Here is a 21341-nt window from a genome sequence, read left to right as displayed (position 1 = left end):
TCTGCAGGCCACAGTTTTATTTATTATATATTTGGGAGGAGCACTACAATGCCCATCCCCGGCTCTCATGAGGCATTTAATTGGTTCCAGTACAGGTTATAGGGTTTTAACCACAAACAGTAACTCGGGGTAAACCCTCCCCAGCCTATCCTGCAGCCTCAGTCCTGTTGTGAAAGCCAACCACAATCTCATGAATAATGGGGAGATGGAGTGACAGAGGCCACAAGGATGGTGGGGAAGTGTTAATTTGCAAATATTTCAGGTCCCTCCCCCATTATGAGTGCAAGGTCCAGCAGCAAAATCCCATGTCTAATTTACCTAGAAGCTGGCCCTTTTGTCCTTTATCCACACTGGACACCAGCTGCAAGTTGCGATGAGTCAGTAGTCTTACCAGCATAATATGAACTTTTGATTTATATTGCTTTCAACCTAACTGTGGCTCCAAGAGTTAGCCATAATGGGAAAAATTCCTTCCCAATACCTAAAAACAGGCTATTGGTCAGACCTGCAGCTTCATAAGCAACAGGACTCCTAATCTACAACTAAGGGGAGGGTGGATGGGACAGCCAACTAGAGAGTAAAAGGCTTTTGAAATATCAAGACTAATTTAAATAAAGAGAAGGCACCCAACAGCCAAATCAGGCTCCATACCACACCCCTCTACCCAGCCACTGACTATGTGGAGGACCGAAGGAGTGGGAAGGGCAACCTCCGTCCTGCCACACACGGACTCTGAGATACTCCCATTCCTTGCTCAGCCAAGGTTCTCCCCTGCTGAAGGCGGTGGAAGAGGATAGTTCTACAGTCATGTAGCTAACATTTTTAAAAGAACACTTCCTCCTCGCCCCCCAGTCTAGACATGACCCAGGACTTAGGAAAATTCCAGACTAAAGTTTTTTGTGTCTGCAAAATTTATAAATATTTGAAAATATGGGTTAATTCCAGCAGGAATCACTATATGCTAGGTTACTTTGGGGATACGTAGGGAGGAAATATACAATATGTGGTTTTGGTACCAAACACTTTTAGTAGTCTAAAAGAGTTGTGTGCTTAGACTCTAGTTCATCCTATGCACTGAATGAGGTGAGATAGTCCTGTGGAAAAAATAGTATGTGATCAGATAATTAAAGACTACATCATAAACGATAAGCAGAAGGTAACACAACAAACAACTATGTTAAGGAACATTAAGGTTGCAAAGTCAAGCACTCAGAAGTTAGGAAATGCCAGAATTAAGGTTGCTTGTGCATGCATATGATATACCAATTTACACATATAAATACATATACACACATTATACACATATACAGTAACTCCTCACTTAAAAGTCATCCCGGTTAATGTTGTTTCGTTGCATGATCCCTTATAACGTCGTTTGGCAGCCGCCTGCTTTGTCCACTGCTTGCAGAAAGAGCAGCCCGTTGCAGCTAGCTGGTGGTGGGGGGGGGGGGGGGGCTTGGAACCAGGGTGGACCGGCAGCACCCGTATCAGCTCCCCGTTCCCCTAAGTTCCCTGTGCAGCACCCGCCCAGCAGGCTATCAGTTGCAGGGCAGTTCAGCTGTCCCTCCCCTCATTGCCATGTGCTGCTCCTGCCCTCTGCCTTGGAGCTGCTCCCTGGAACCTTCTGCTTGCTGTGCGGGGGAGAAGGGGAGGAGAAGTGGGGCTAATATCAGGGTGTCACCCTCCCCCCTGGTCCTGCACCCTGCTTATCCCATCTTCCATAGAGCAGGGGGGGAGACACACGACAGGGCTCAGGATGGAGGGGGCTTCCTGGCAGCAGCCGTGATCTCAGCATACTTAAAGGAGCAATGCGCATCACTCTCTCACACACATGGTGTGAGTCTGTCTGCTATGCTCTCTCTCCTCCCTCCATTTGTGCTGCCTTGTAGAGTGTGAGGCTACATTAACGAGTTAACCCTTGAGGGCTCAGCCAATTGCTAGTTCATCATTTAGCAGTAAGGCATTCCCTGGGAAATATCCCACCCTCTGACTTCACCACCTCAACCAAGCTTCACAATCATCATCGCTGTGTACCAGTATTAAATTATTTGCTTAAAACTTATACTGTGTGTATGTGCGTGCGTATATGTTTTAGTCTTTTGTCTGGCAAAAAATTTTTCCCTGGAACCCAACCCCCCCATTTATATTAATTCTTATGGGGAAATTGGATTCGCTTAACATCGTTTCGCTTAAAGTTGCATTTTTTCAGGAACGTTAAGCGAGGAGTTACTATATGCAAGAAAATGTGAACAACATATACCAAATACATTACATGTGGTAATATTTTAAAGCAATTTCAGGACAGTGAACATACTTTTCGGGGGGGTTGCCTTTTTTTTTTTTTTAAAGCTAACCTGCTCATTTTCACAAAGAATTCATTCACTCTCTAAAACAAACTACCTTGACTTGTAGACAAGATCAGACATTGCAGCTGTATTAACTGAGAAAGATTATGTGGACAATTTAAAGAAACTTTGCTATATCCTTTATGCATATTAAAGAAAAGCAGTAAACTCTAGGATTTCTATCAACTTATACAGTTATCAGGTGTCACTGTTTGTTCATTTATTGTCTGTTTGATAGTGACAGACCAATGGCCCCCCAGAAAGACTGCAGAAAAAGCAACTGACAGATCACTGGTTTATACTGCTGCCAGCTACTTTTCTGGAGCTTTAGTTACTCATTTTGGGGTAGTGAAGAACAACTACAGCAACTGTTTTGCTGAATATGTTTTTTGTCAAAGTCGAATTCTGTTCCAAAAGTAAGTAAAATGTCACTTCACAATTGCACTATTGGATAATTTCATTTTATACCTATTTCCCCACCCAATGTTAACATAATGTTTATATCTACACAACTGAATAACCCCTATAACTAGTATCTGCACTATGCAAGTAGAATCTATAATCATTACTTTGAACCTATAATTATCAATTGCTACTTATTTCTGCTCTCCCCTACTCCAGTTCTCTTTTTGGCACACATTGGTGATTATTATAGTACCTAATATAGGCCATCTTTATGTCATGAGCTCATATTCCAGACAACCAAATGTTTATCAAGAGACTTATAATTTATTCACTTCTTTCAGTTGATGCATGCAATATTAATTTGTGAATAGTTCGTACTCAGTGGTTTGATAAAATACTTTTATTTATTTCCACACAGTAGTTTGTGAAGCATTTTATATATTTATAATCATATTTCTGAGTTTGGTTTATGAATTCCTAGTCTTGCTGGTTTTTTGTTTTGTTTTTTTTTTTAATTAAAAAGATGAAGCAATTCAGAGCAAGTTTTACAAATGATTAACTGATTACTGTTTCTACATTTAGATTCAAAGGATATTAATACAATATTACAACGTAAATAGTCATTTTCTCCATCCTTTATGGATTAAATTTTGTGTTTACACTCCAGGGTGGATTTAATTTAAATGAAACTGATTTAAGTCATGATTTAAATCACTAGTCAGGAAGACTCAATTTAATCATGGATTTCTACATAAAAATGCATTCTTGTTCGTTGTTATAACCTTAATACGCATTCTTCACAACTCCGAATATAGATGTAGGTTTAATTTTTAGACGGTACACACTATACATTTTTCAAAATAAATCACTAACTTTCTGATATAGCTGTAAAACTAATCTGAAAAGTTTTAGTGATTGTTTGGTTATTTCATTTACCAAAGGTAATTGAAGCAGATAGTTCACCTCCCAATGACTTCATAAATAGCTCTAATTCAACAGATTAATCATTAATATTTGGAGGATTTTCTTGCCATGTTGTATTAGCAGAACATCACCAGACATTAAAATTGTTTTATTTAACTATTTCTCATCTCTATATATTTATTTATTTTAAAATATTTGTGCTGTTAACAAGCATGTTATCTCTGGAGACACAAATCCATAGTTTGAGAACTGCAAAACTAAGCATCTCTGATGGTATCTTCTAGACCAGGAGTAGGCAACCTATGACACGCGTGCCAAAGGTGGCGCACGAGCTGATTTTCAGTGGCACTCACACTGCCCGGGTCCTGGCCACCAGTCTGGGGGGCTCCGCATTTTAATTTAATTTTAAATTAAGCTTCTTAAACATTTTAAAAACCTTATTTACTTTACATACAACAATAGTTTAGTTATATATTATAGACTTATAGAAAGAGACCTTCTAAAAGCGTTAAAATGTATTACTGGCACGCAAAACCTTAAATTAGAATGAATAAATGAAGACTCAGCACACCACTTCTGAAAGGTTGCCAACCCCTGCTCTAGGCTGAGTCCCATAGGGTAGATAGAAAGAATAGCCTAAATAATCTATACAGAAGCCCCTGAGCCCCATAAGATTGGGTCCATAATTCATGAACTACTGGAACTCATTTACAAAACTTTTCTTAAACATTACATTAATATAGTGTCTCATAGTACTATAGAATTAGAATTTATAATCCCTATTCCATGATGAGATATCTTTGAGCTAATGTATCTATTTTTAGATGGATTTTGAGGAACAAAACCTGAATTAAAAAAAATCATTTTATTGTTTTTAAAAACAAATCATTGATTTTTATCCCCCATGGTTTACTCCAACATCTTACTAAATTCCATTTTCAAAAACCTAAGGCCTATCCCCTGTTTCTTCCACTTTTTTTAAAAAAATTCATCTTTTTACTTTCCCTTTCAATTTGTTTCTGCTTCTACCCCAATTAATCTGCACAAGTGCCAGTGACTGCTCTGCTGTGATTGTGCTTTATTAATTCGAATATTGACTTGTAAAGGCAATGGGAAAAAATCAATGTTGTATAAGCAGAGGCCGACATCCAGTATTAAGGTCAGAGTCTGGATTAAATTCTGCTATGCAAGGGATCTTTTTTTAAAAAATGTTTACAAACAATGGAAAGCATTTCTTGCTTATCTTGAACAAGCAAAAAAAGGTTCAAAAATAGTATTTAAAACTGCTACGTGAAACAAATATGAAAATATGAATTGCCATTTAAAGCATAAGATTTCTATCATTTTAGTTTTCTCAATACTCTGTCTAAGATTCTTCATATAAAGAAGATCTATAGACCACAGCTGAGCAAAAATTGGAATTTCCATCACCTGGGAGGTTCCAAAATTTCAACATATGTTTTTGTTCCAAATTGGGACAGTAAGTCAAAATATTAACAGTTTTTGCTGAATGAAAGTTTGCAAAAAAGTCTACTCAGAAAATTCAAGATGTTTCATTTCAACACTTTCTACTAAAACAAAATGTTTCAACATTCCTAAATCAAAATATTTCATCTTGAATCAGTTTAGACATTGAACATCTACTTAAGGTCCCACAATACCTCATGGGAGCTGTAGTTTGGTGGCCTCATGCCCTCATTCTTCCCTGTGCACAGGGCTTCCTGGCTAGACTACATCTCATGATACACCACAGTCACATGACTCCCATATATGTCATGTCATATAACTGGATGGATTGGGTGACGGGGTGGGGGGGAATTGCAGTTCATCAAGGGAGATTTAGTCTGGCCAAAGAACCCATCCTATGGAAGAGAATGGAGGCACGAAGTATCCGAATTACAACTCTCTATGGCACTTTAGGCAGAGGAAGCAGAAAAAACATCAATGAATGCATCAAGTGATGGGAAGAGAAGATTTTATTTAATTGCTTAGACACCAATGATGGGAGCCTAACTAATAAACAAGAGCAATTCCAGTTCCTCATTTATGATCATAAATTCAACTAAGTTGGTATTACTGAAATCTGGTTAGAAAATTTACATGATTAGAAATTTAAAAATTGCTGGTTATAATCTATTTAGGAAGGAAGGATGTAGAGGCAAAAGGGGAGGGAAAGAGGCACTCTTTACAAAAATGGTCTTGCCTGTTTCCAAGTCACTGACAATTCGGAAATAAATTATCTTGAATGTTTATGATCCATGTTAGAACACAAGATGTGGTACTAGTTGGTGTCTGCTACAGACTACCAAACCACACTAGAACACAGGATGACTGGCTCCTTAGCCACAGGGCCCCGCAGCTAAAACCCAGAGCCCGATCCCCAGTACCTCCCATAGGGCTGAAGCCAGGAGCCATAGGGCTGAAGCCCTGATTCTTGAGACCCCCCACAGAGCTGAAGTCAGGAGCAGCAGGACTGAATTCCAGAGCCCCAATGCTCCCTGTTGGGCAGAAGCCCTGAGCCAATGGGCAGAGTTGGGGACACACAGAGGTGTTGCCCACCACTCCCTCCAAAACTACAGTGCAAGAGCAGGGCAGTCCCAGGGCAGCTCCACCCACCCCTTCCACCTCCTTCTCTCCCCACCCCCTGGCCAGGTCAGAGCTGCAGTGCGGGACAACTGCTGCTCTGGCTGGTGCCATGGAGCAGGCAGCTGCAGTGTTCCCTCGTCTCCTGCTGCTGCAGGGGGGTGAAGCTGCGCCTCAGCTCCAAGCCCCTTTGCTCATGCAACCTGTAAGAACTGCCTGGGTGGGGGGACATGGCTCCATGGCTGGCAGAGCCCTCAGGGAACAGGGACCGCAGGGAAACCTTCCCAGCACACAGTCCCTAGCTATCCCCCTCCCTGCACCCTGAGCTATCCCCCTGCCCAGACACAGTCCCTAGCTACATCCTCCCTGCACTCTGAGCTATGTCCCTGCCTGCACACAGCCCCTAGCTACTCCCCTCCCTGCATCCTGAGCTGTTTTCAAAACTTTTTGAGCTGAGCCCCCCACCTTTGAATTATAATTTTTGGTTGTGCCCACCCCCCACAACCCTGACAGACTAGGTGGCCTGCTGAGGTGAGTCAGGGAGCGTAGGTGGCAGTCCCTCCCTGGACCCTGCTGTATGGAGTTGGCTTGAGCCCTGCTGCCCCCTGCCCACCCAAAATAGAAGTCAAATTACACCTACACCCTATGTCCGGCCCAGAGCCTCAAGTGCCCTCCTACACCGCTGTACCCTGGAGTTTTTATAGTATGTTGTGGGGGGGCCTCAGAAAGAAAAAGGTTGAGAACCCCTGCTCTACACCACCTCCCATTGACCTCAGAAATAGTGGGCATAGTCAAATGAAATGGGCTATTTCTGGAGCACCTGTAAGCGCCAACAAATTTCCAGATGCCAGAAATTCCCTTTGTGGCCATTGGCAGCAGTGTCTCTTATAGTTGACTATTTTAGGGGAGTAGGATGGCATAATATCGGCCTCAACATTTGGGAGCTGTAAATAGCTTCTTTGCACACATCCTTTCTTTACTGTGCCTATTGCTTCTTAGGCACATCTGAGAATCCACCCCAATATGTACATGCTTCATAAATGCATTGTTAGGATATTTTTTTATTGATATAGCACCAAAAACCACAACCAGAGTCCTGCTATGGTAGACACTATTCACAAATGTACTAAAAATATAGTCCGTGTTCCAAACAGCTTATCAGCATGTGACAAGAAGCAACAGGCTGAGAAAAAACAAACCAAGAGGAATACAAGGGAAACACAAGGTGACAATTATGTTTAGCAGTCTTGGTGCACTAACTGCCTAGACACTGGTGGCACAATAAGTTCACAATGCTTTGTAGAAGTAAAGCAATAAGTACTTAGTATTTTTCAATGATTATCTTAACTATAGCCAAATATTCTGACATTTTGTATTATATAAAAAGCTCTACTTTCAACACCTTTGCCAACTAAAATCAATACGGCAAATGTTTTTCTGTAATTTTTTGGTAGCATTTATTAAAGTTGATATGTTCCCAGACAGGAGCCAATTAATAATGATAATGGTTTAACTATAAAGTGGGCATTTCTACTATACAAAAATAGTAGGAGTTACTAAAATTGGTATATAGTTCCCCAAAGATAAATATACAATCATGATTGTATAGTTTATAGTTAGCAATTTGTTGTATTTAAATAAAGCTTTTTTAATGTAAACAGTTTTTATTTAATGATATAACAAAGCTACAGAGAACATCCTTATACCTTTTCTAACATTTTAGTCCAAGTTAATGCAAAGCAGGGATCAACTTTTCATAAAAATATACTTTTTGGAGTTTACTCAGGTAATTGCTCTCCAGGACTTTGGACAATACACTTTGTTATCTATGATTTCTTTGAAGAATCTACCTCAGTTGCTTCTTTCTGTATTAGGTGACAGGTATTTTTGACTACAAAGTTCCTGGTAACAAAACTACTCTAGACTATAACCCATACTAATATAGTTGACTTTTCCCCTAACAAAAGAGTACAGTATCTTAGCTCCTGAAGCCAATGAGAGGGACCATTGATACAACTTTTATAGCATACATATTGTTCTGCCTTGGGAACCAGATTCTCAAATGTTTGTTTTGGAATCTATAATTTTAATGACTAGTGCATAATAAAACACTCACAAAAAAATGCAATATATTAACTTCAAATTTTAAATAAGCACTTCAGTTACAGAAATCACTAGTTGTAATGTATTTGGTCACCGAAAATAAAAATACACTCATGTTTGCCTAATACTAATCTAATCTAGGGTTACCATTTGTCCGGATTCCCCCGGACATGTCCAGCTTTTTGAGCTAAAAATAGCATCCGTGGGGAATTTGTAGATGTCCGGACTCCCCCCCCCCCCCCATGCAGAGCGCACGTGGCTTACAGGGCAGCCGGCCAGATGGTGCCACTTACATGGGGCTCCGACAGCCAGAGAGAGCCTCTCCCCTGCAGCAGACATCACTCCCTCCCTCCCTGCATTCGCAGATCGCCTCCGGCAGTCTGGAGCTGCTGTCCAGTGTGCCGGGACGAATAGCTCAGGCCTGAGCAAGCTCACAGAGACATTAGGCGAAGGCTAACAACAAGGGGGCCAGGGGGTCGGAGAAGGGGCAGGGAGGTTCTAGAGGGGGCAGTCAAGAGACGGGGGGGGTGGGAGTTCAGGGGGTGGATAAGGTTTTAGGCAGTCAGGGTACAGGTATGGGGTAGGGTCCTGGGGGACAGGTGGGGGGGGGGTGTCTTAGGAGCGGGCAGTTAGGGGACAAGGAACAGGGAGGCTTAGTGGCTCTCCATGCGTCTCTGGACCCTCTCAGCTGTCGGGCTTGGACGGAAACATTGCCTGAGGGTAGTGAGAGAATGGGTTATCGGTGAGGTGGGGGTGGGCGTGAGCCCAATCAATAGGGGCAACCCCTACCAAGATCTGAGCCTTTTCTCACACGCCCGTTAGAGCTCAACATTATGCTGTTTGGGACCCCTCTTTGAGGAAAGCCTCTGGATTGCAAGTCCAACCGCTACCTCCTCGTGGTGAGAGTCGGTAACTGGCTTGGATAGCCAGGCGGATTGCGGAGGACGAACCCACATCCCACATTCAGTGGGGTGTGGGACGGGGTTGGGCAGCCCCATATGGTGCCACATGGATGCCCCCCTGGTAAGGGTAGCCTCCCCCAGGTACGGGTTGACTCCCCCTGGTAAGGGTTAGATTCCCCCTGGTAAGGGTAGTCTCCCCCAGGCACGGGTTAGTTTCCCCCTGGAAAGGGTTAGTTTCCCCCTGGAAAGGGTTAATCTTTTAGCTATGGAAAAAAGTAATTTATATTTTTATACCGGATTGGCGCTGGACCGGGTTAATAACGCCCCCGCTGTTGGCTTTGATGCCCCGGCTGACAGTGTTAAATATATTAGGGGTGTGATCAGGGTCGCTGGACCAATGGATAAAATGGTGTGGACTATAATGAAGTCTCATGAGCATGAGAGTGAGAATCAAGTCCTCCCAGTGGAGCATGGAGAGGAGGTAGAGGAGAATGTTTGTGATGATCATGGTGAGGAGATTTTATCTATCTTACCGATGGTTTTTACAAGGGACACTTTTAATGATTTAACTATGGACAGTTTTAATCCAGATTTTAAGTATTTAAGTACATTTGATGATCCATATGTTAGGGAATCGGGATATTTTAATGCTCATTTAGTTAATGGGTCTAGTTTATTAAATAGTTTTAGACCAAGTACTGATTTTAATAGGGATCGTAATAAGGATCTTAATAATACTGGTGGTAATATAAATATATTAGAAAGTAGTTCGTGGAAGGATGGGGTTTTTTATTTAGAGTATCCCGTTGATAGTTTTAATTGTCCAATATGTCCCCAGATATTACCGACATTTGGTAAATGGGCCAAACACATTAATGTGGTTCATAAAAGTAAAGCCATACGAGTTGTATGTAGTAAATGTGGAAAATCTTCTCAATATCATAATATAGCTTGCCACTACCCCAAGTGCATACCCTGGGGCCGGTTTTGTTTAATATCTTTATTAATGATCTGGAGGATGGTGTGGACTGCACTCTCAGCAAGTTTGCAGATGACACTAAACTAGGAGGCGTGGTAGATACACTAGAGGGTAGGGATCGGATACAGAGGGACCTAGACAAATTAGAGGATTGGGCAGAAAAAAACCTGATGAGGTTCAACAAGGACAAGTGCAGAGTCCTGCACTTAGGACGGAAGAATCCCATGCACTGCTACAGACTAGGGACCGAATGGCTAGGTAGCAGTTCTGCTGAAAAGGACCTAGGGGTCACAGTGGACGAGAAGCTGGATATGAGTCAACAGTGTGCTCTTGTTGCCAAGAAGGCTAACGGCATTTTGGGCTGTATAAGTAGGGGCATTGCCAGCAGATCGAGGAACGTGATCGTTCCCCTTTATTCGACATTGGTGAGGCCTCATCTGGAATACTGTGTCCAGTTTTGGGCCCCACACTACAAGAAGGATGTGGAAAAATTGGAAAGAGTCCAGCGGAGGGCAACAAAAATGATTAGGGGTCTGGAGCACATGACTTATGAGGAGAGGCTGAGAGAACTGGGATTGTTTAGTCTCCAGAAGAGAAGAATGAGGGGGGATTTGATAGCAGCCTTCAACTACCTGAAGGGGGGTTCCAAAGAGGATGGAGCTCGGCTGTTCTCAGTGGTGGCAGATGACAGAACAAGGAGCAATGGTCTCAAGTTGCAGTGGGGGAGGTCCAGGTTGGATATCAGGAAAAACTATTTCACTAGGAGGGTGGTGAAACACTGGAATGCGTTACCTAGGGAGGTGGTGGAGTCTCCTTCCTTGGAGGTTTTTAAGGCCCGGCTTGACAAAGCCCTGGCTGGGATGATTTAGCTGGGAATTGGTCCTGCTTTGAGCAGGGGGTTGGACTAGATGACCTCTTGAGGTCCCTTCCAACTCTGATATTCTATGATTCTATGATACCCAAGAAGGCGGATACCCCAATGAAGAGCCATACGTGCTCGGTCTGTGGGCTTGGTTTTCATACTAGATCTGGATTGAGCCAACACTGTAGACATAGACACCCTGCTGTGAGGAATGAGCAAAGAAAAGAAGATATGGCTGCTAAAAGTAAGATCAAAGAGGGATCGACTAGATCTCGTATATGGACCAAAGATGAGGTTGTGCAGCTTATACAGTTGGAAAGGAAATATATTGGGAAAAGGAATATAAATAAATGTATTGAGAGCGAGATGAGGACCAAAACGAATAAACAAATATCAGATAAAAGACGAGAATTAGCAAAGAAGAAGTTAGTAGTAACAGGAGATAGGGAGGAAGTGACTGAGGTAGAGGACATTAGAGTAAATATATTAGAAATTCCGCCCCCAAGAGAGAGGATTTTCCCACTAAAAGGACATCCAGAAGTGGATTTAGTGGAGAAAATATGTAAATGGGGAAAACAAAGTAGGGAGGGAAGAGAAATAATAAATAGTTTAGGGGAAATTGAAGGATTATTAAAGGAGGATTTAACAAAAGCTCTCGGATGGGCAATGTTGGAAAAATTATGTTATTCATTAGTAGAGGGAAAGGACCCTAGAAATGAAAGTCAAATAGAGTTGAGGAATAAAGGAAAAGGGAAGATGAGAAAGGAGGGGAGAAGGAAGCAATTTAATGCAATTAGGAGATATGCTACAAAGAAAGCTAAGTATAAATTCTATCAACAATTATTTGATAAGGATAGAAGAAGATTGACTCGCATTATAATGGGAGAGCCAGATAAGGCTAAGTGTGCTATCCCTATGAAAGAAATTGAGGAATACTATGTAAATATTTTGGGAACAATTGGACATGGTAATATGATAGGGTGGCCATCATCCACAGAGAATGCGGATAATGATATATTAATGAGTCCGATCTCTGTGGATGAGATTAGAATAGCTTTAAGAGAAATAAGAAAAGATAGTGCTCCTGGCCCAGATAAAGTAAAAGTGAGCAATTTGTGGGATATTTTTAATTTAGACTCCTTAATACTTACAAAAATTTTTAATATATGGTTTCTAAATAGACAGGTACCAGATAAATTTAAGAAAAATAGAACGATTTTAATACCAAAGACACAAGATGAGGAGGAAATGAAGAAGTTAACATCTTGGAGACCATTGACAATTGGGTCAGTTTGGATTAGAATCTATACCAAAATATTAGCAAAAAGACTGGTGGAAACAGTTAAGATATGTAGTAGACAAAAAGGGTTTATATCCGCCCCTGGGTGTGAGGAAAATATTGCTATATTAGATAATTTGATTAAAGGGGCTAAACGAAATGGGAATGAAATTGCAATAGTGTTCGTAGATCTGGCTAAAGCATTTGATTCTGTGGGACACGGACATATAATAGCAGGGTTGAGAAGATTTGGTATAGATGAACATTTTATAGATATTATTAGGGACCTTTATGATAATTGCACAACTAGGGTATGGGTGGGTGATGAAGCTACTGAGTCTATTTTAATTAGGAGGGGGGTCAAGCAGGGTGACCCGTTGTCCCCAATTTTGTTTAATATTGCTATGGATCCCCTTTTAACTAGACTAGAAGTAGAAGGAAGTGGTTTTTATGTTAAGGGTAATAGTGTCACGTCATTGGCTTTTGCCGATGATGTGGCAATTTTAAGTAGCTCATATAAAGGAATGATCAAAAATTTGGGTATCTTAGAGGAGTTTTGTAAAAATACTAATCTCTCTGTTAATGTGAAGAAAACGAAAGGCTTTCATATTTTAACTAAACATAAAACCTATGTAGTTAATCCTAAGGATTATTGGCAGATAGGGTCAGAGGAGATTGAATATGTTCAACCAGGGGATTTTGAAAAATATTTAGGGGCTAGAATAGATCCCTGGATAGGTGTAGGGGGACCGGTACTTAAAGAAAAATTGAAAGATTGGAGTGAGAATTTAATTAAGGCCCCATTAAAACCGGCCCAAAAAATATTAATTTTACAGACATACATCTTACCGAAGCTATTTTATAATCTTCTTTTAATAGAACCCCCTTGTAATCTTTTAGACGATCTTGATGTGTTAGTTAGAAAAATAGTTAAAGAGATTCTACATTTACCTCAGTGTACCACAGATGGGATATTTTATTCTAGAGGTAGGGATGGTGGTTTAGCTCTCACTAAGTTTAGTGTGCAAATCCCAAATATGTTAATTCGTAAATGGAGGAGACATATTGTCTCGAGAGATGATTGGATGGACCTATCTTATCTATATGCAGGAGAAAATCTTGTGGATAAAATATTGTCATTTAGTGCAGTAACATCTCATCCCAAGAAATGGAGGGAAGAGGAATTTTTAAGATGGTCGGAACTGAGATGTCAGGGAATAGGGATAAAATATTTTAAAAATGATTTAATTAGTAATTCGACTTTTAGAAATTCTAGTAAAGTTAAATCGTCAGCGTATATCGCAGCATTGCAGCTTAGGGCAAATATTTATCCTACTATGGAGACATTAGCAAGAGGAAGAGGAGGTGTGAATGCTCTTTGTAGATGGTGCGGTAAAGTGCGGGAGACTGTTCCCCATATCTCAGGACAATGTTATAAGACTAAGAATGCTAGGATAAAAAGGCATAATAGAGTAGTGTCTGCAGTTGTAGATAAGGTTGGTAAATTAGGGTGGAAGGCAATGATAGAGCCCCATTTGAGAAATAGTAAGGGTGAGTTAAGAAAGCCGGATATTATATTTATAAAAGGAGATACAGCAGTAGTGGTTGATGTTACAGTGCGATGGGAGGATAATGCCGGAAGTTTGGAACAAGCCCACAGTGAGAAGGTGGCTTATTATCTTGAGTTAGAGGAAGAAATTAAAAACTTAACGGGAGGTAAAAATATTCACTTCTTTGGTTTTGTGCTTGGGGCGCGTGGCAAGTGGAGTGAAGGTAATAATGATTTGTTACAATTATTGGGAATGGACAGAAGTAAAAATTTTAAAGAGAGTATATGTAGACTTGTTTTATATTCCACTATTGGTATGATGGCTATATTCAGTGACAGGTAAAGATCCCGGAGTTTCCATTCCGTGTATCTTGCCAAAACTAAATTTTAGCTATTTTGGTTTCCATGCTCTAAAATTTCAAATTTTTAATATTGTTTTGAACATTAACATATTTAGTGTTATTTAATATCTGTCCTTCAATAGAATGGTTTTAACTATATAATAAATACTTATTAATGGATGAAATTCCAATTTAAATTATTAGTTTATTTTTTTTTTTTTAACTACTGGATGTGGATGCGGACTGGCCGCGTATAATAACCAGGAAAGGGCAGGTAGTCACGCCTGTACATAAATAGGGGGTGGGGTTCTGGAGGACAGTTAGGAGCAGGGGTCCCAGGAGGGGGCAGTCAGGGGACAAGGAGTGGGGGGGGTGTTTGGGAGTTCTGGGGGGGCCTGTCAGGGGGCAGGAGTGGGGAGAGGGATCGGAACAGTCAGGGGACAGGGAGCAGAGGGGTTTAGATGGGTTGGGAGTTCTGGGGGGGGCTATCAGGGGGTGGAGAGTGATTGGATGGAGCGTGGGAGTCCCAGGGGTCTGTCTGTGGGTGGGGGTGTGGATAAGGGTTGGGGCAGTCAGGGTACAGGTAGGGAGTAGGGTTCTAGGGGGCCAGTTAGGATGGGAGGAGGGTCTCAGGAGGGGGCAGTCAGGGGACAAGGAGCAGGGGGAGGGTTGGGGGTTCTGAGGGGGGGAAGTGGGAGGGGCAGGGCTAGGCCAGGGCTCCTCCCTTCCCTTTTTTGCTTGCTGAAATATGGTAACCCTAATCTAATCCAATCCATATTAGTAGAACTTTTAGAACAGCAACCATTATGTGAATTTAAAAATAAACAGAATTCTCCCTTCCACATCGCCAGTAGATTTTACTACTACCAAATCTAAAGGTCATGCTTTAAAAAGTAGATTTTCCTTTCTTATTGCCCTACCGAAACCTTCCACTGCATGTAAACAAAAATATTCTCTCTACAGTCTTAAGAGTAAAAAGGGGGCATCACAAACACTGCATGTGCTCTCAAAAGTGCCATGGGTTGCATTAGTTTCTCCACCTTTGGAGCTCAGACTTTTATCCATTTAAAGGACTCCACTGCATAAGAGTGAACGGGCTTCCACTGAATATACTGCCATCCAGCATGGGAAGTATCTCTAACAAGCTTCCAAAGAAATGTCTGCTGCCTTAGGAGAAAAAAAATTCCTTTAGACTCCACTGTAACTTCCCCTATTTGGAAGCAGGGCGGGGGGAGAATGGGATCTGTGTTGGAGTTTCTTCTAGCATGGTCCACCACAAAAGGAAGCTGCCTCAAACTCCCATTACCAACAAGAAAGTCCATTAGTAGGGCCTCAAACACAAGAGGCATCTCTTCTTGGGGACCGGTCCTCTTGGTAGTCTTATCTGTGAGAATGTTCTGCTAGCAGTGTACCAAAAAAGGTTTTATTGCTTAGATTAAGTTTTTGTCATGGGTATTTTTAATTAAAGTCACAGACAGGTTGCAGGCAAAAATTCACGAAGCCCACAACCTGTCCTTGACTTTTACTAAAAATACCCAGCGGGGGCTGACTGCTGGCTGCTGCTCTAGTCCCGCAACACTCCTCCTGTGGCATTGACCCAGCCCTGGGGACCACTGCTCCTGCTCTGCTGGCCCCAGCAGCTGCTGACCCGGTGGCTGGTGCTCCTGGGTGAGGGCTGACAACCTGCTGCTGAGGCAGGATGAAGCTGAAGATGTCACGGAGGTCCGTTGAAGTCACGGAATCCATGACCTCTGTGACAGAATCAGATCCTTACTTATTTCATTTGCAGAACAATGAGCCCCCTTAAAGTCATCCCATTGCTGGGTGTTCTGAAGCAAGCAAAGAGTTTGTTTACATTAGAAAAAGTATTCAAGATTAGATCAGGGTTAGTTACAAGATCATAGCAAGCCCCAACCAAGGCTCAACCACTTTTCTTATTCTAGCTGTAACACAAGAGAGATCAGGACTGAAGGAAGTGGAGATGTGGATGCATGCCCCTCAGTAATTTGTAGGGATACAAGAAGATGCAGCAGGGGTTGTAGCGAATGGGAAAGGGAACAAAGGTCAGCACTCTACCAGTGAGCATAAGAGAAGCATCAGCTTTCACCAACTATTCCTCTTTTTTTAATTAAATGTTTTATTGGTTGAAGTAAAGCATAAAGGAATAACTACAATCAAATAAGACAACAAAGGTAACAAAGTCATTCACTCACACTGGACAATAATTTATATTTATTCACTATTTAGGTTGTAAGTAAAGATATTGTCCAATGTATAATATATGTAAATTGGCTTGATTCTGAATTATATAAATGCAAGATAAATATTCATAAATCAAGTTATGCTAAATAAAGTATTCATACTTGAGTTTTGACAAATGCATTTATTTTTAAAGATTGCTACTTTATACCTTTCTTGTCCTTTACAAAAGCCATAAAAAACTTTAAGAACTTTACAAAATTAATATCTTCCTCTATCAATAGTTGCATGGTCAAAATACTATTATTGGCTCTTTATTTTCATTATGTAATTAAAGCAACCCTCTGTTCCAATTGCATCCTGCCTGTTAATGTTATATCAGATATAAATAAGGGGCATGAGACAACATATCCATTACATTGGATAAATGTAAAGTAATGCACATTGGAAAAAATAAACCCCAACAATGCATACAATATGTTGGGGGCTAATTTAGCTACAACTAATCAAGAAAGAGATCTTGTAGTCATCGTGGATAGTTCTCTGAAGACATCCATGCAGTGTGCAGCAGCAGTCAAAAAAGCAAACAGGACGTTAGGAATCATTAAGAAAGGGATAGAGAATAAGACTGAGAATATCTTATTGCCCTTACAGAAATTCATCGTACACCCACATCTTGAATACTGCGTACAGATGTGGTCTCCTCATCTCAAAAAAGATATACTGGCATTAGAAAAGGTTCAGAGAAGGGCAACTAAAATGATTAGGGGTTTGGAACGGGTCCCATATGAGGAGAGATTAAAGAGGCTAGGACTTTTCAGCCTGGAAAAGAGGAGACTAAGCGGGGATATGATAGAAGTATATAAAATCATGAATGGTGTGAAGAAAGTGAATAAGGAAAAGTTATTTACTTGTTTCCATAATAAGAAGAACTAGGGACCACCAAATGAAATTAATGGGCAGCAGGTTTAACACAAATAAAAGGAAGTAGTTCTTCACATAGCGCACAGTCAACCAGTGGAACTCCTTGCCTGAGGAGGTTGTGAAGGCTAGGACTATAACAGGGTTTAAAAGAGAACTAGATAAATTCATGGAGGTTAAGTCCATTAATGGCTATTAGCCAGGATGGGTAAGGAATGGTGTCCCTAGCCTCTGTTTGTCAAGAGGTGGAGATGGATCGCAGGAAAGAGTTCACTTGATTATTACGTGTTAGGTTCACTCCGTCTGGAGCACCTGGCATTGGCCACTGTTGGTAGATAGGATACTGGGCTGGATGGACCTTTGGTCCGTCCCAGGATGGCCATTCTTATGTTATGTTCTTATGTTACGTTAATAATTAAATTAAATTACTTTATCTCAAAGAGGAAAACAAAACAATGCATTTAATAAATTAATTTTTTCTAGAACTTGCATTAAAACTGTCTTAATGCTAAAATTTAAAGACAGCTCAAAGTTAATATGCTGGAATGCATCTCAACAGTGTTCAGAAACAGAGCAAGAAATGAACTGGATAACTTACTTGGCGTCCCTCCCACTCCCTATTCACCTGACCTCTCCAATCCCTCATTTCCCATCAATCCCCCTCACTACACTCCAACCTCTCTCTCATTTCCACCTATCCTTCCCAGCAACCACTGCATGTATAATTTATTGTCTTTTCAAAAATAGTTTTGGTGACTTCTGAATATTCTGCTGTACTCAGATTACATTTTCCCAAAATAAAAATGCTCCATATTGGAGCAACATGCCGCTTTTTTTTTAATTATTATTATTATTTCAAAATTCTGCTCTGGGTTAGTTTTGAACTCTCAGTGATTATGGGGAATGCAGATTCATTGGCTAGAACATTTCCTTGGAGCCACACAGGTCCAATGAATCTTAGGTGCCTTACAAAACTGGGCTTTCCAGCTCTCTGCATATGTGCAGTATAATCCATTAGGTGGCTCAAGCCTTAACAATGCTTGCTGGAACACCTAACTGGAGAAGCAAACTACATGTAATTCAATTTCCCCCAAAAGGTTAATAGATGTCATGCACTTTCTTGGGATAACCCTCAACCATTGGAGAACCTGGTACAATCTGAGCCCTGGTTTATATCTATCTGTGTCCAAAAATTGGTTACCAGAATAAGTGAACCTGTTTTTTTCTGGGAACTGTATTTCAGGAACCTTTTGTTCAAATAGCCCCAAATTTAGTTCACTGACCCAAACCATGTACTCCTCTGAATTACACAATTTCAGGACAATCCGATTAGTCAAAGATTTTAGAGCATTTTGAACAGTAGCACTATAAATAGAAAGCTGGTCTTAATCTTAACTATATTTGTCAAACTAGGAAGTATAGTCCTGCTAGGAAGTACAGTCGTGAAAAAAAGGCAGTAATCATTAATACACACCAGAATAAGAGAGAATATCAAAAACCAGAAGATGGTTCTAAAAACAGTTTTGAACTTGTTTTTATTTTCTTAATGAAAACTTTCTGGAAAGTAATTAGACTTGATCGATACATGTCTTTAAAGATATTGTAAAAGGATTTTTGTCGGAATCTAAAACTACATAAGACCCCCTAAGCATCTAATAACCCCTAAAATGTTTATACAGAAATATTCCAAAACAAAAAGGTTACATCAAAAGCTTTTATGTACTCAGGAACACTTTTGATACCTTCATATTAGATGCCTCAGTTTCCAGTTTTGTAAGATGATTTGAGTTGTCCTCTAGTTCTTGTCGAAGGTTTGAGTTCTCCATCTTTAGCGCCTCAACTTGCTTTAACAACTGATCATATGAAGCTGCAGCCATCCTGGGCTACCCCTGAACCCAAAAAACAATAGAATATTTTTAGTGTTTCAGAAAAAAAGCATTGTGAACTTTGAGGCAATGCTACCTCTCTTCCTCAGTTTTTAAAGTTTAATATGAACATTTATAAAATTACTAAATTTATAATCAGTATGACAAATTCAAGGAAGAACGAAAGACTTACAAGTTGTTAGAAGTTTTATATTTGCTAAACTTAAAAATATATAAATAAATTGATCAGGAAATATGTATTTAGATATATGATGCAATATCCATTACTATGGCTGCTGTACAAGAAGTTAAACGCAAACAAGAAGGAGAGAAATAGTATGGGAGAATGTCTGTGTCTTAGTTTTGTGAGGACAAAAAGTAAAGTAAGTGAGAGGAAAAAATGCTCTAGGTTTTAGGGAGACTTAATGACATCAGGGAAGGACGCACATTACATACGAGGAGTTGACAAGTAATTGGCAATTTGGCAATTACCTAGATATTTATATCATGCTCATCGCTGTGTAATGTAAGCAACAAGAGGAAAGATGTGGCCATGGTGGCATGAAAGCCATTAGAATAATATTCTTTGCTCTTTGTATATGACCTGAGTAAAGACTTATTAACAGTTCTTTTTTAGAATAATCAATAAGCATTTATAAACCGTTCCTGAAAGACGATCACCTACAAAGCCTATGAAGCCACTGGGATTTGTGGGTGACCAGCAGCTCTCAAGATCAAGCTTAGACAGTTATGGAGACTGTGGGGCAAAGGATAACAGACAAACATTCAAGAGACTTCAAAACAAAACATCTTCAAACAGTAGCAAATGTAGCAGCAGTCCCAACAGAGAGATTTTGCAACTGCAGCAGACTGTACTTCTAGAGACCGGCAATATAATTCCAATGCTATGTGTGATCTGATTGCATAGCAGCAAAAATAGCTGATTATTCTTACAATTAAACTATTACACATAGAAAATAGGGAGGGGGAGAGCAGGAAAGTTAAGAAATGACAAAGTAAAGGGTTGATTACATTATTAGTAACACTTATCAACAAAAGCTGTAATTGAAAAATTACAAATTAATACCACTAGCAAATCTACATGGATTCGTCAGTAATCTTAATTTGTGGGAAAGTAATGATATTTGCGATTCCAGCCCAAGATAGCACCACTGCCATTCACCTATCCAAATGCACGTTTTTCTGCCATTTTGTAATAATTATATTGCAAAACCTCAAGCAAATTGTGTCCTATGATGACTTTAATAGTTAACACACAGTAAGAATTGTGTAACAAACATTCAGTAGTATGAAGTAATGTAAATAGGTTGGTCAAATTTGATATTTTCACAATGAGAATTAATCTCTTAATCATCTGCCAATCAGCAGAGAAACAGGAGGCTTAACATTTCATATATGCACACATCTTATCACTTTGCCAACCTTACAGAAAGAATTTCCTATCTGAATATGGCATAAGACATTAAACCTACAACTCAAAAGAGAAATATAGAAGGCTTAGAAGTTGGTATATTCATCTTCTAGTCATGACTGTGCTATGGGAATTTCCTTAAATCTTAAATTTCAGTTTTAAAATCTTGTCTTGAATACACTGCATACAGGTACAGTCTGCAAACTATTCAGTACCTTCAGAACTGTACACTCAATATCACCTAAAAAACTAATTTGCTGTAATTTTCCAGTACACACTTTGAAAAGTCTCCCTAAGCGATCTAAGTTTAGCTCACTTGACAAAAAGAAAGCCCACACTGATTATCAGAGGAATAGGAAGAAAAGTACATAGATGCTATCTGATAAACCTTTTTTCCCCCTCTGATTTTAGGAAGCAAACTTGCACATCCTAATCATCTCACCTCATTGAAGAAGCTGAGCTAAGGAGGGGATGAATCATTTCAGAATTTACTGCAGTGAGAGGGTGCAAGAGTGTCCCGGAAAAATCCCAACTACTAAATTTCTTCCATGATGTGGTCACAATAGGCATGAGGCTCCATTTTGGAGAAATTAAGGCACTCTAAAATCATTAGTTCTACTTAATGGATTCTGTGTTGATAAAAAGTTAATTC

At 40.2% G+C, this 21341-nt stretch overlaps 1 protein-coding gene across 1 annotated transcript in view; it reads right to left on the bottom strand.

Moving 5' to 3' along the window:
• Nucleotides 1–21341, bottom strand: part of APC (APC regulator of WNT signaling pathway) — a 162455-nt gene that overhangs the window by 123749 nt on the left and 17365 nt on the right. Inside the window, exon 2 of the mRNA XM_034774164.1 lies at nt 19135–19281. Within this exon, the coding sequence (XP_034630055.1) occupies nt 19135–19269 (135 nt within the window). The 5' untranslated portion in view covers nt 19270–19281. The remainder of the gene's footprint in view (nt 1–19134; nt 19282–21341) is intronic.

The sequence above is a fragment of the Trachemys scripta genome, chromosome 6 (genome assembly GCF_013100865.1).
Source record: "Trachemys scripta elegans isolate TJP31775 chromosome 6, CAS_Tse_1.0, whole genome shotgun sequence".
In the NCBI taxonomy this organism is placed as follows: Eukaryota; Metazoa; Chordata; order Testudines; family Emydidae; genus Trachemys; species Trachemys scripta.
This window is presented reverse-complemented; position numbering and strand designations above follow the sequence as displayed.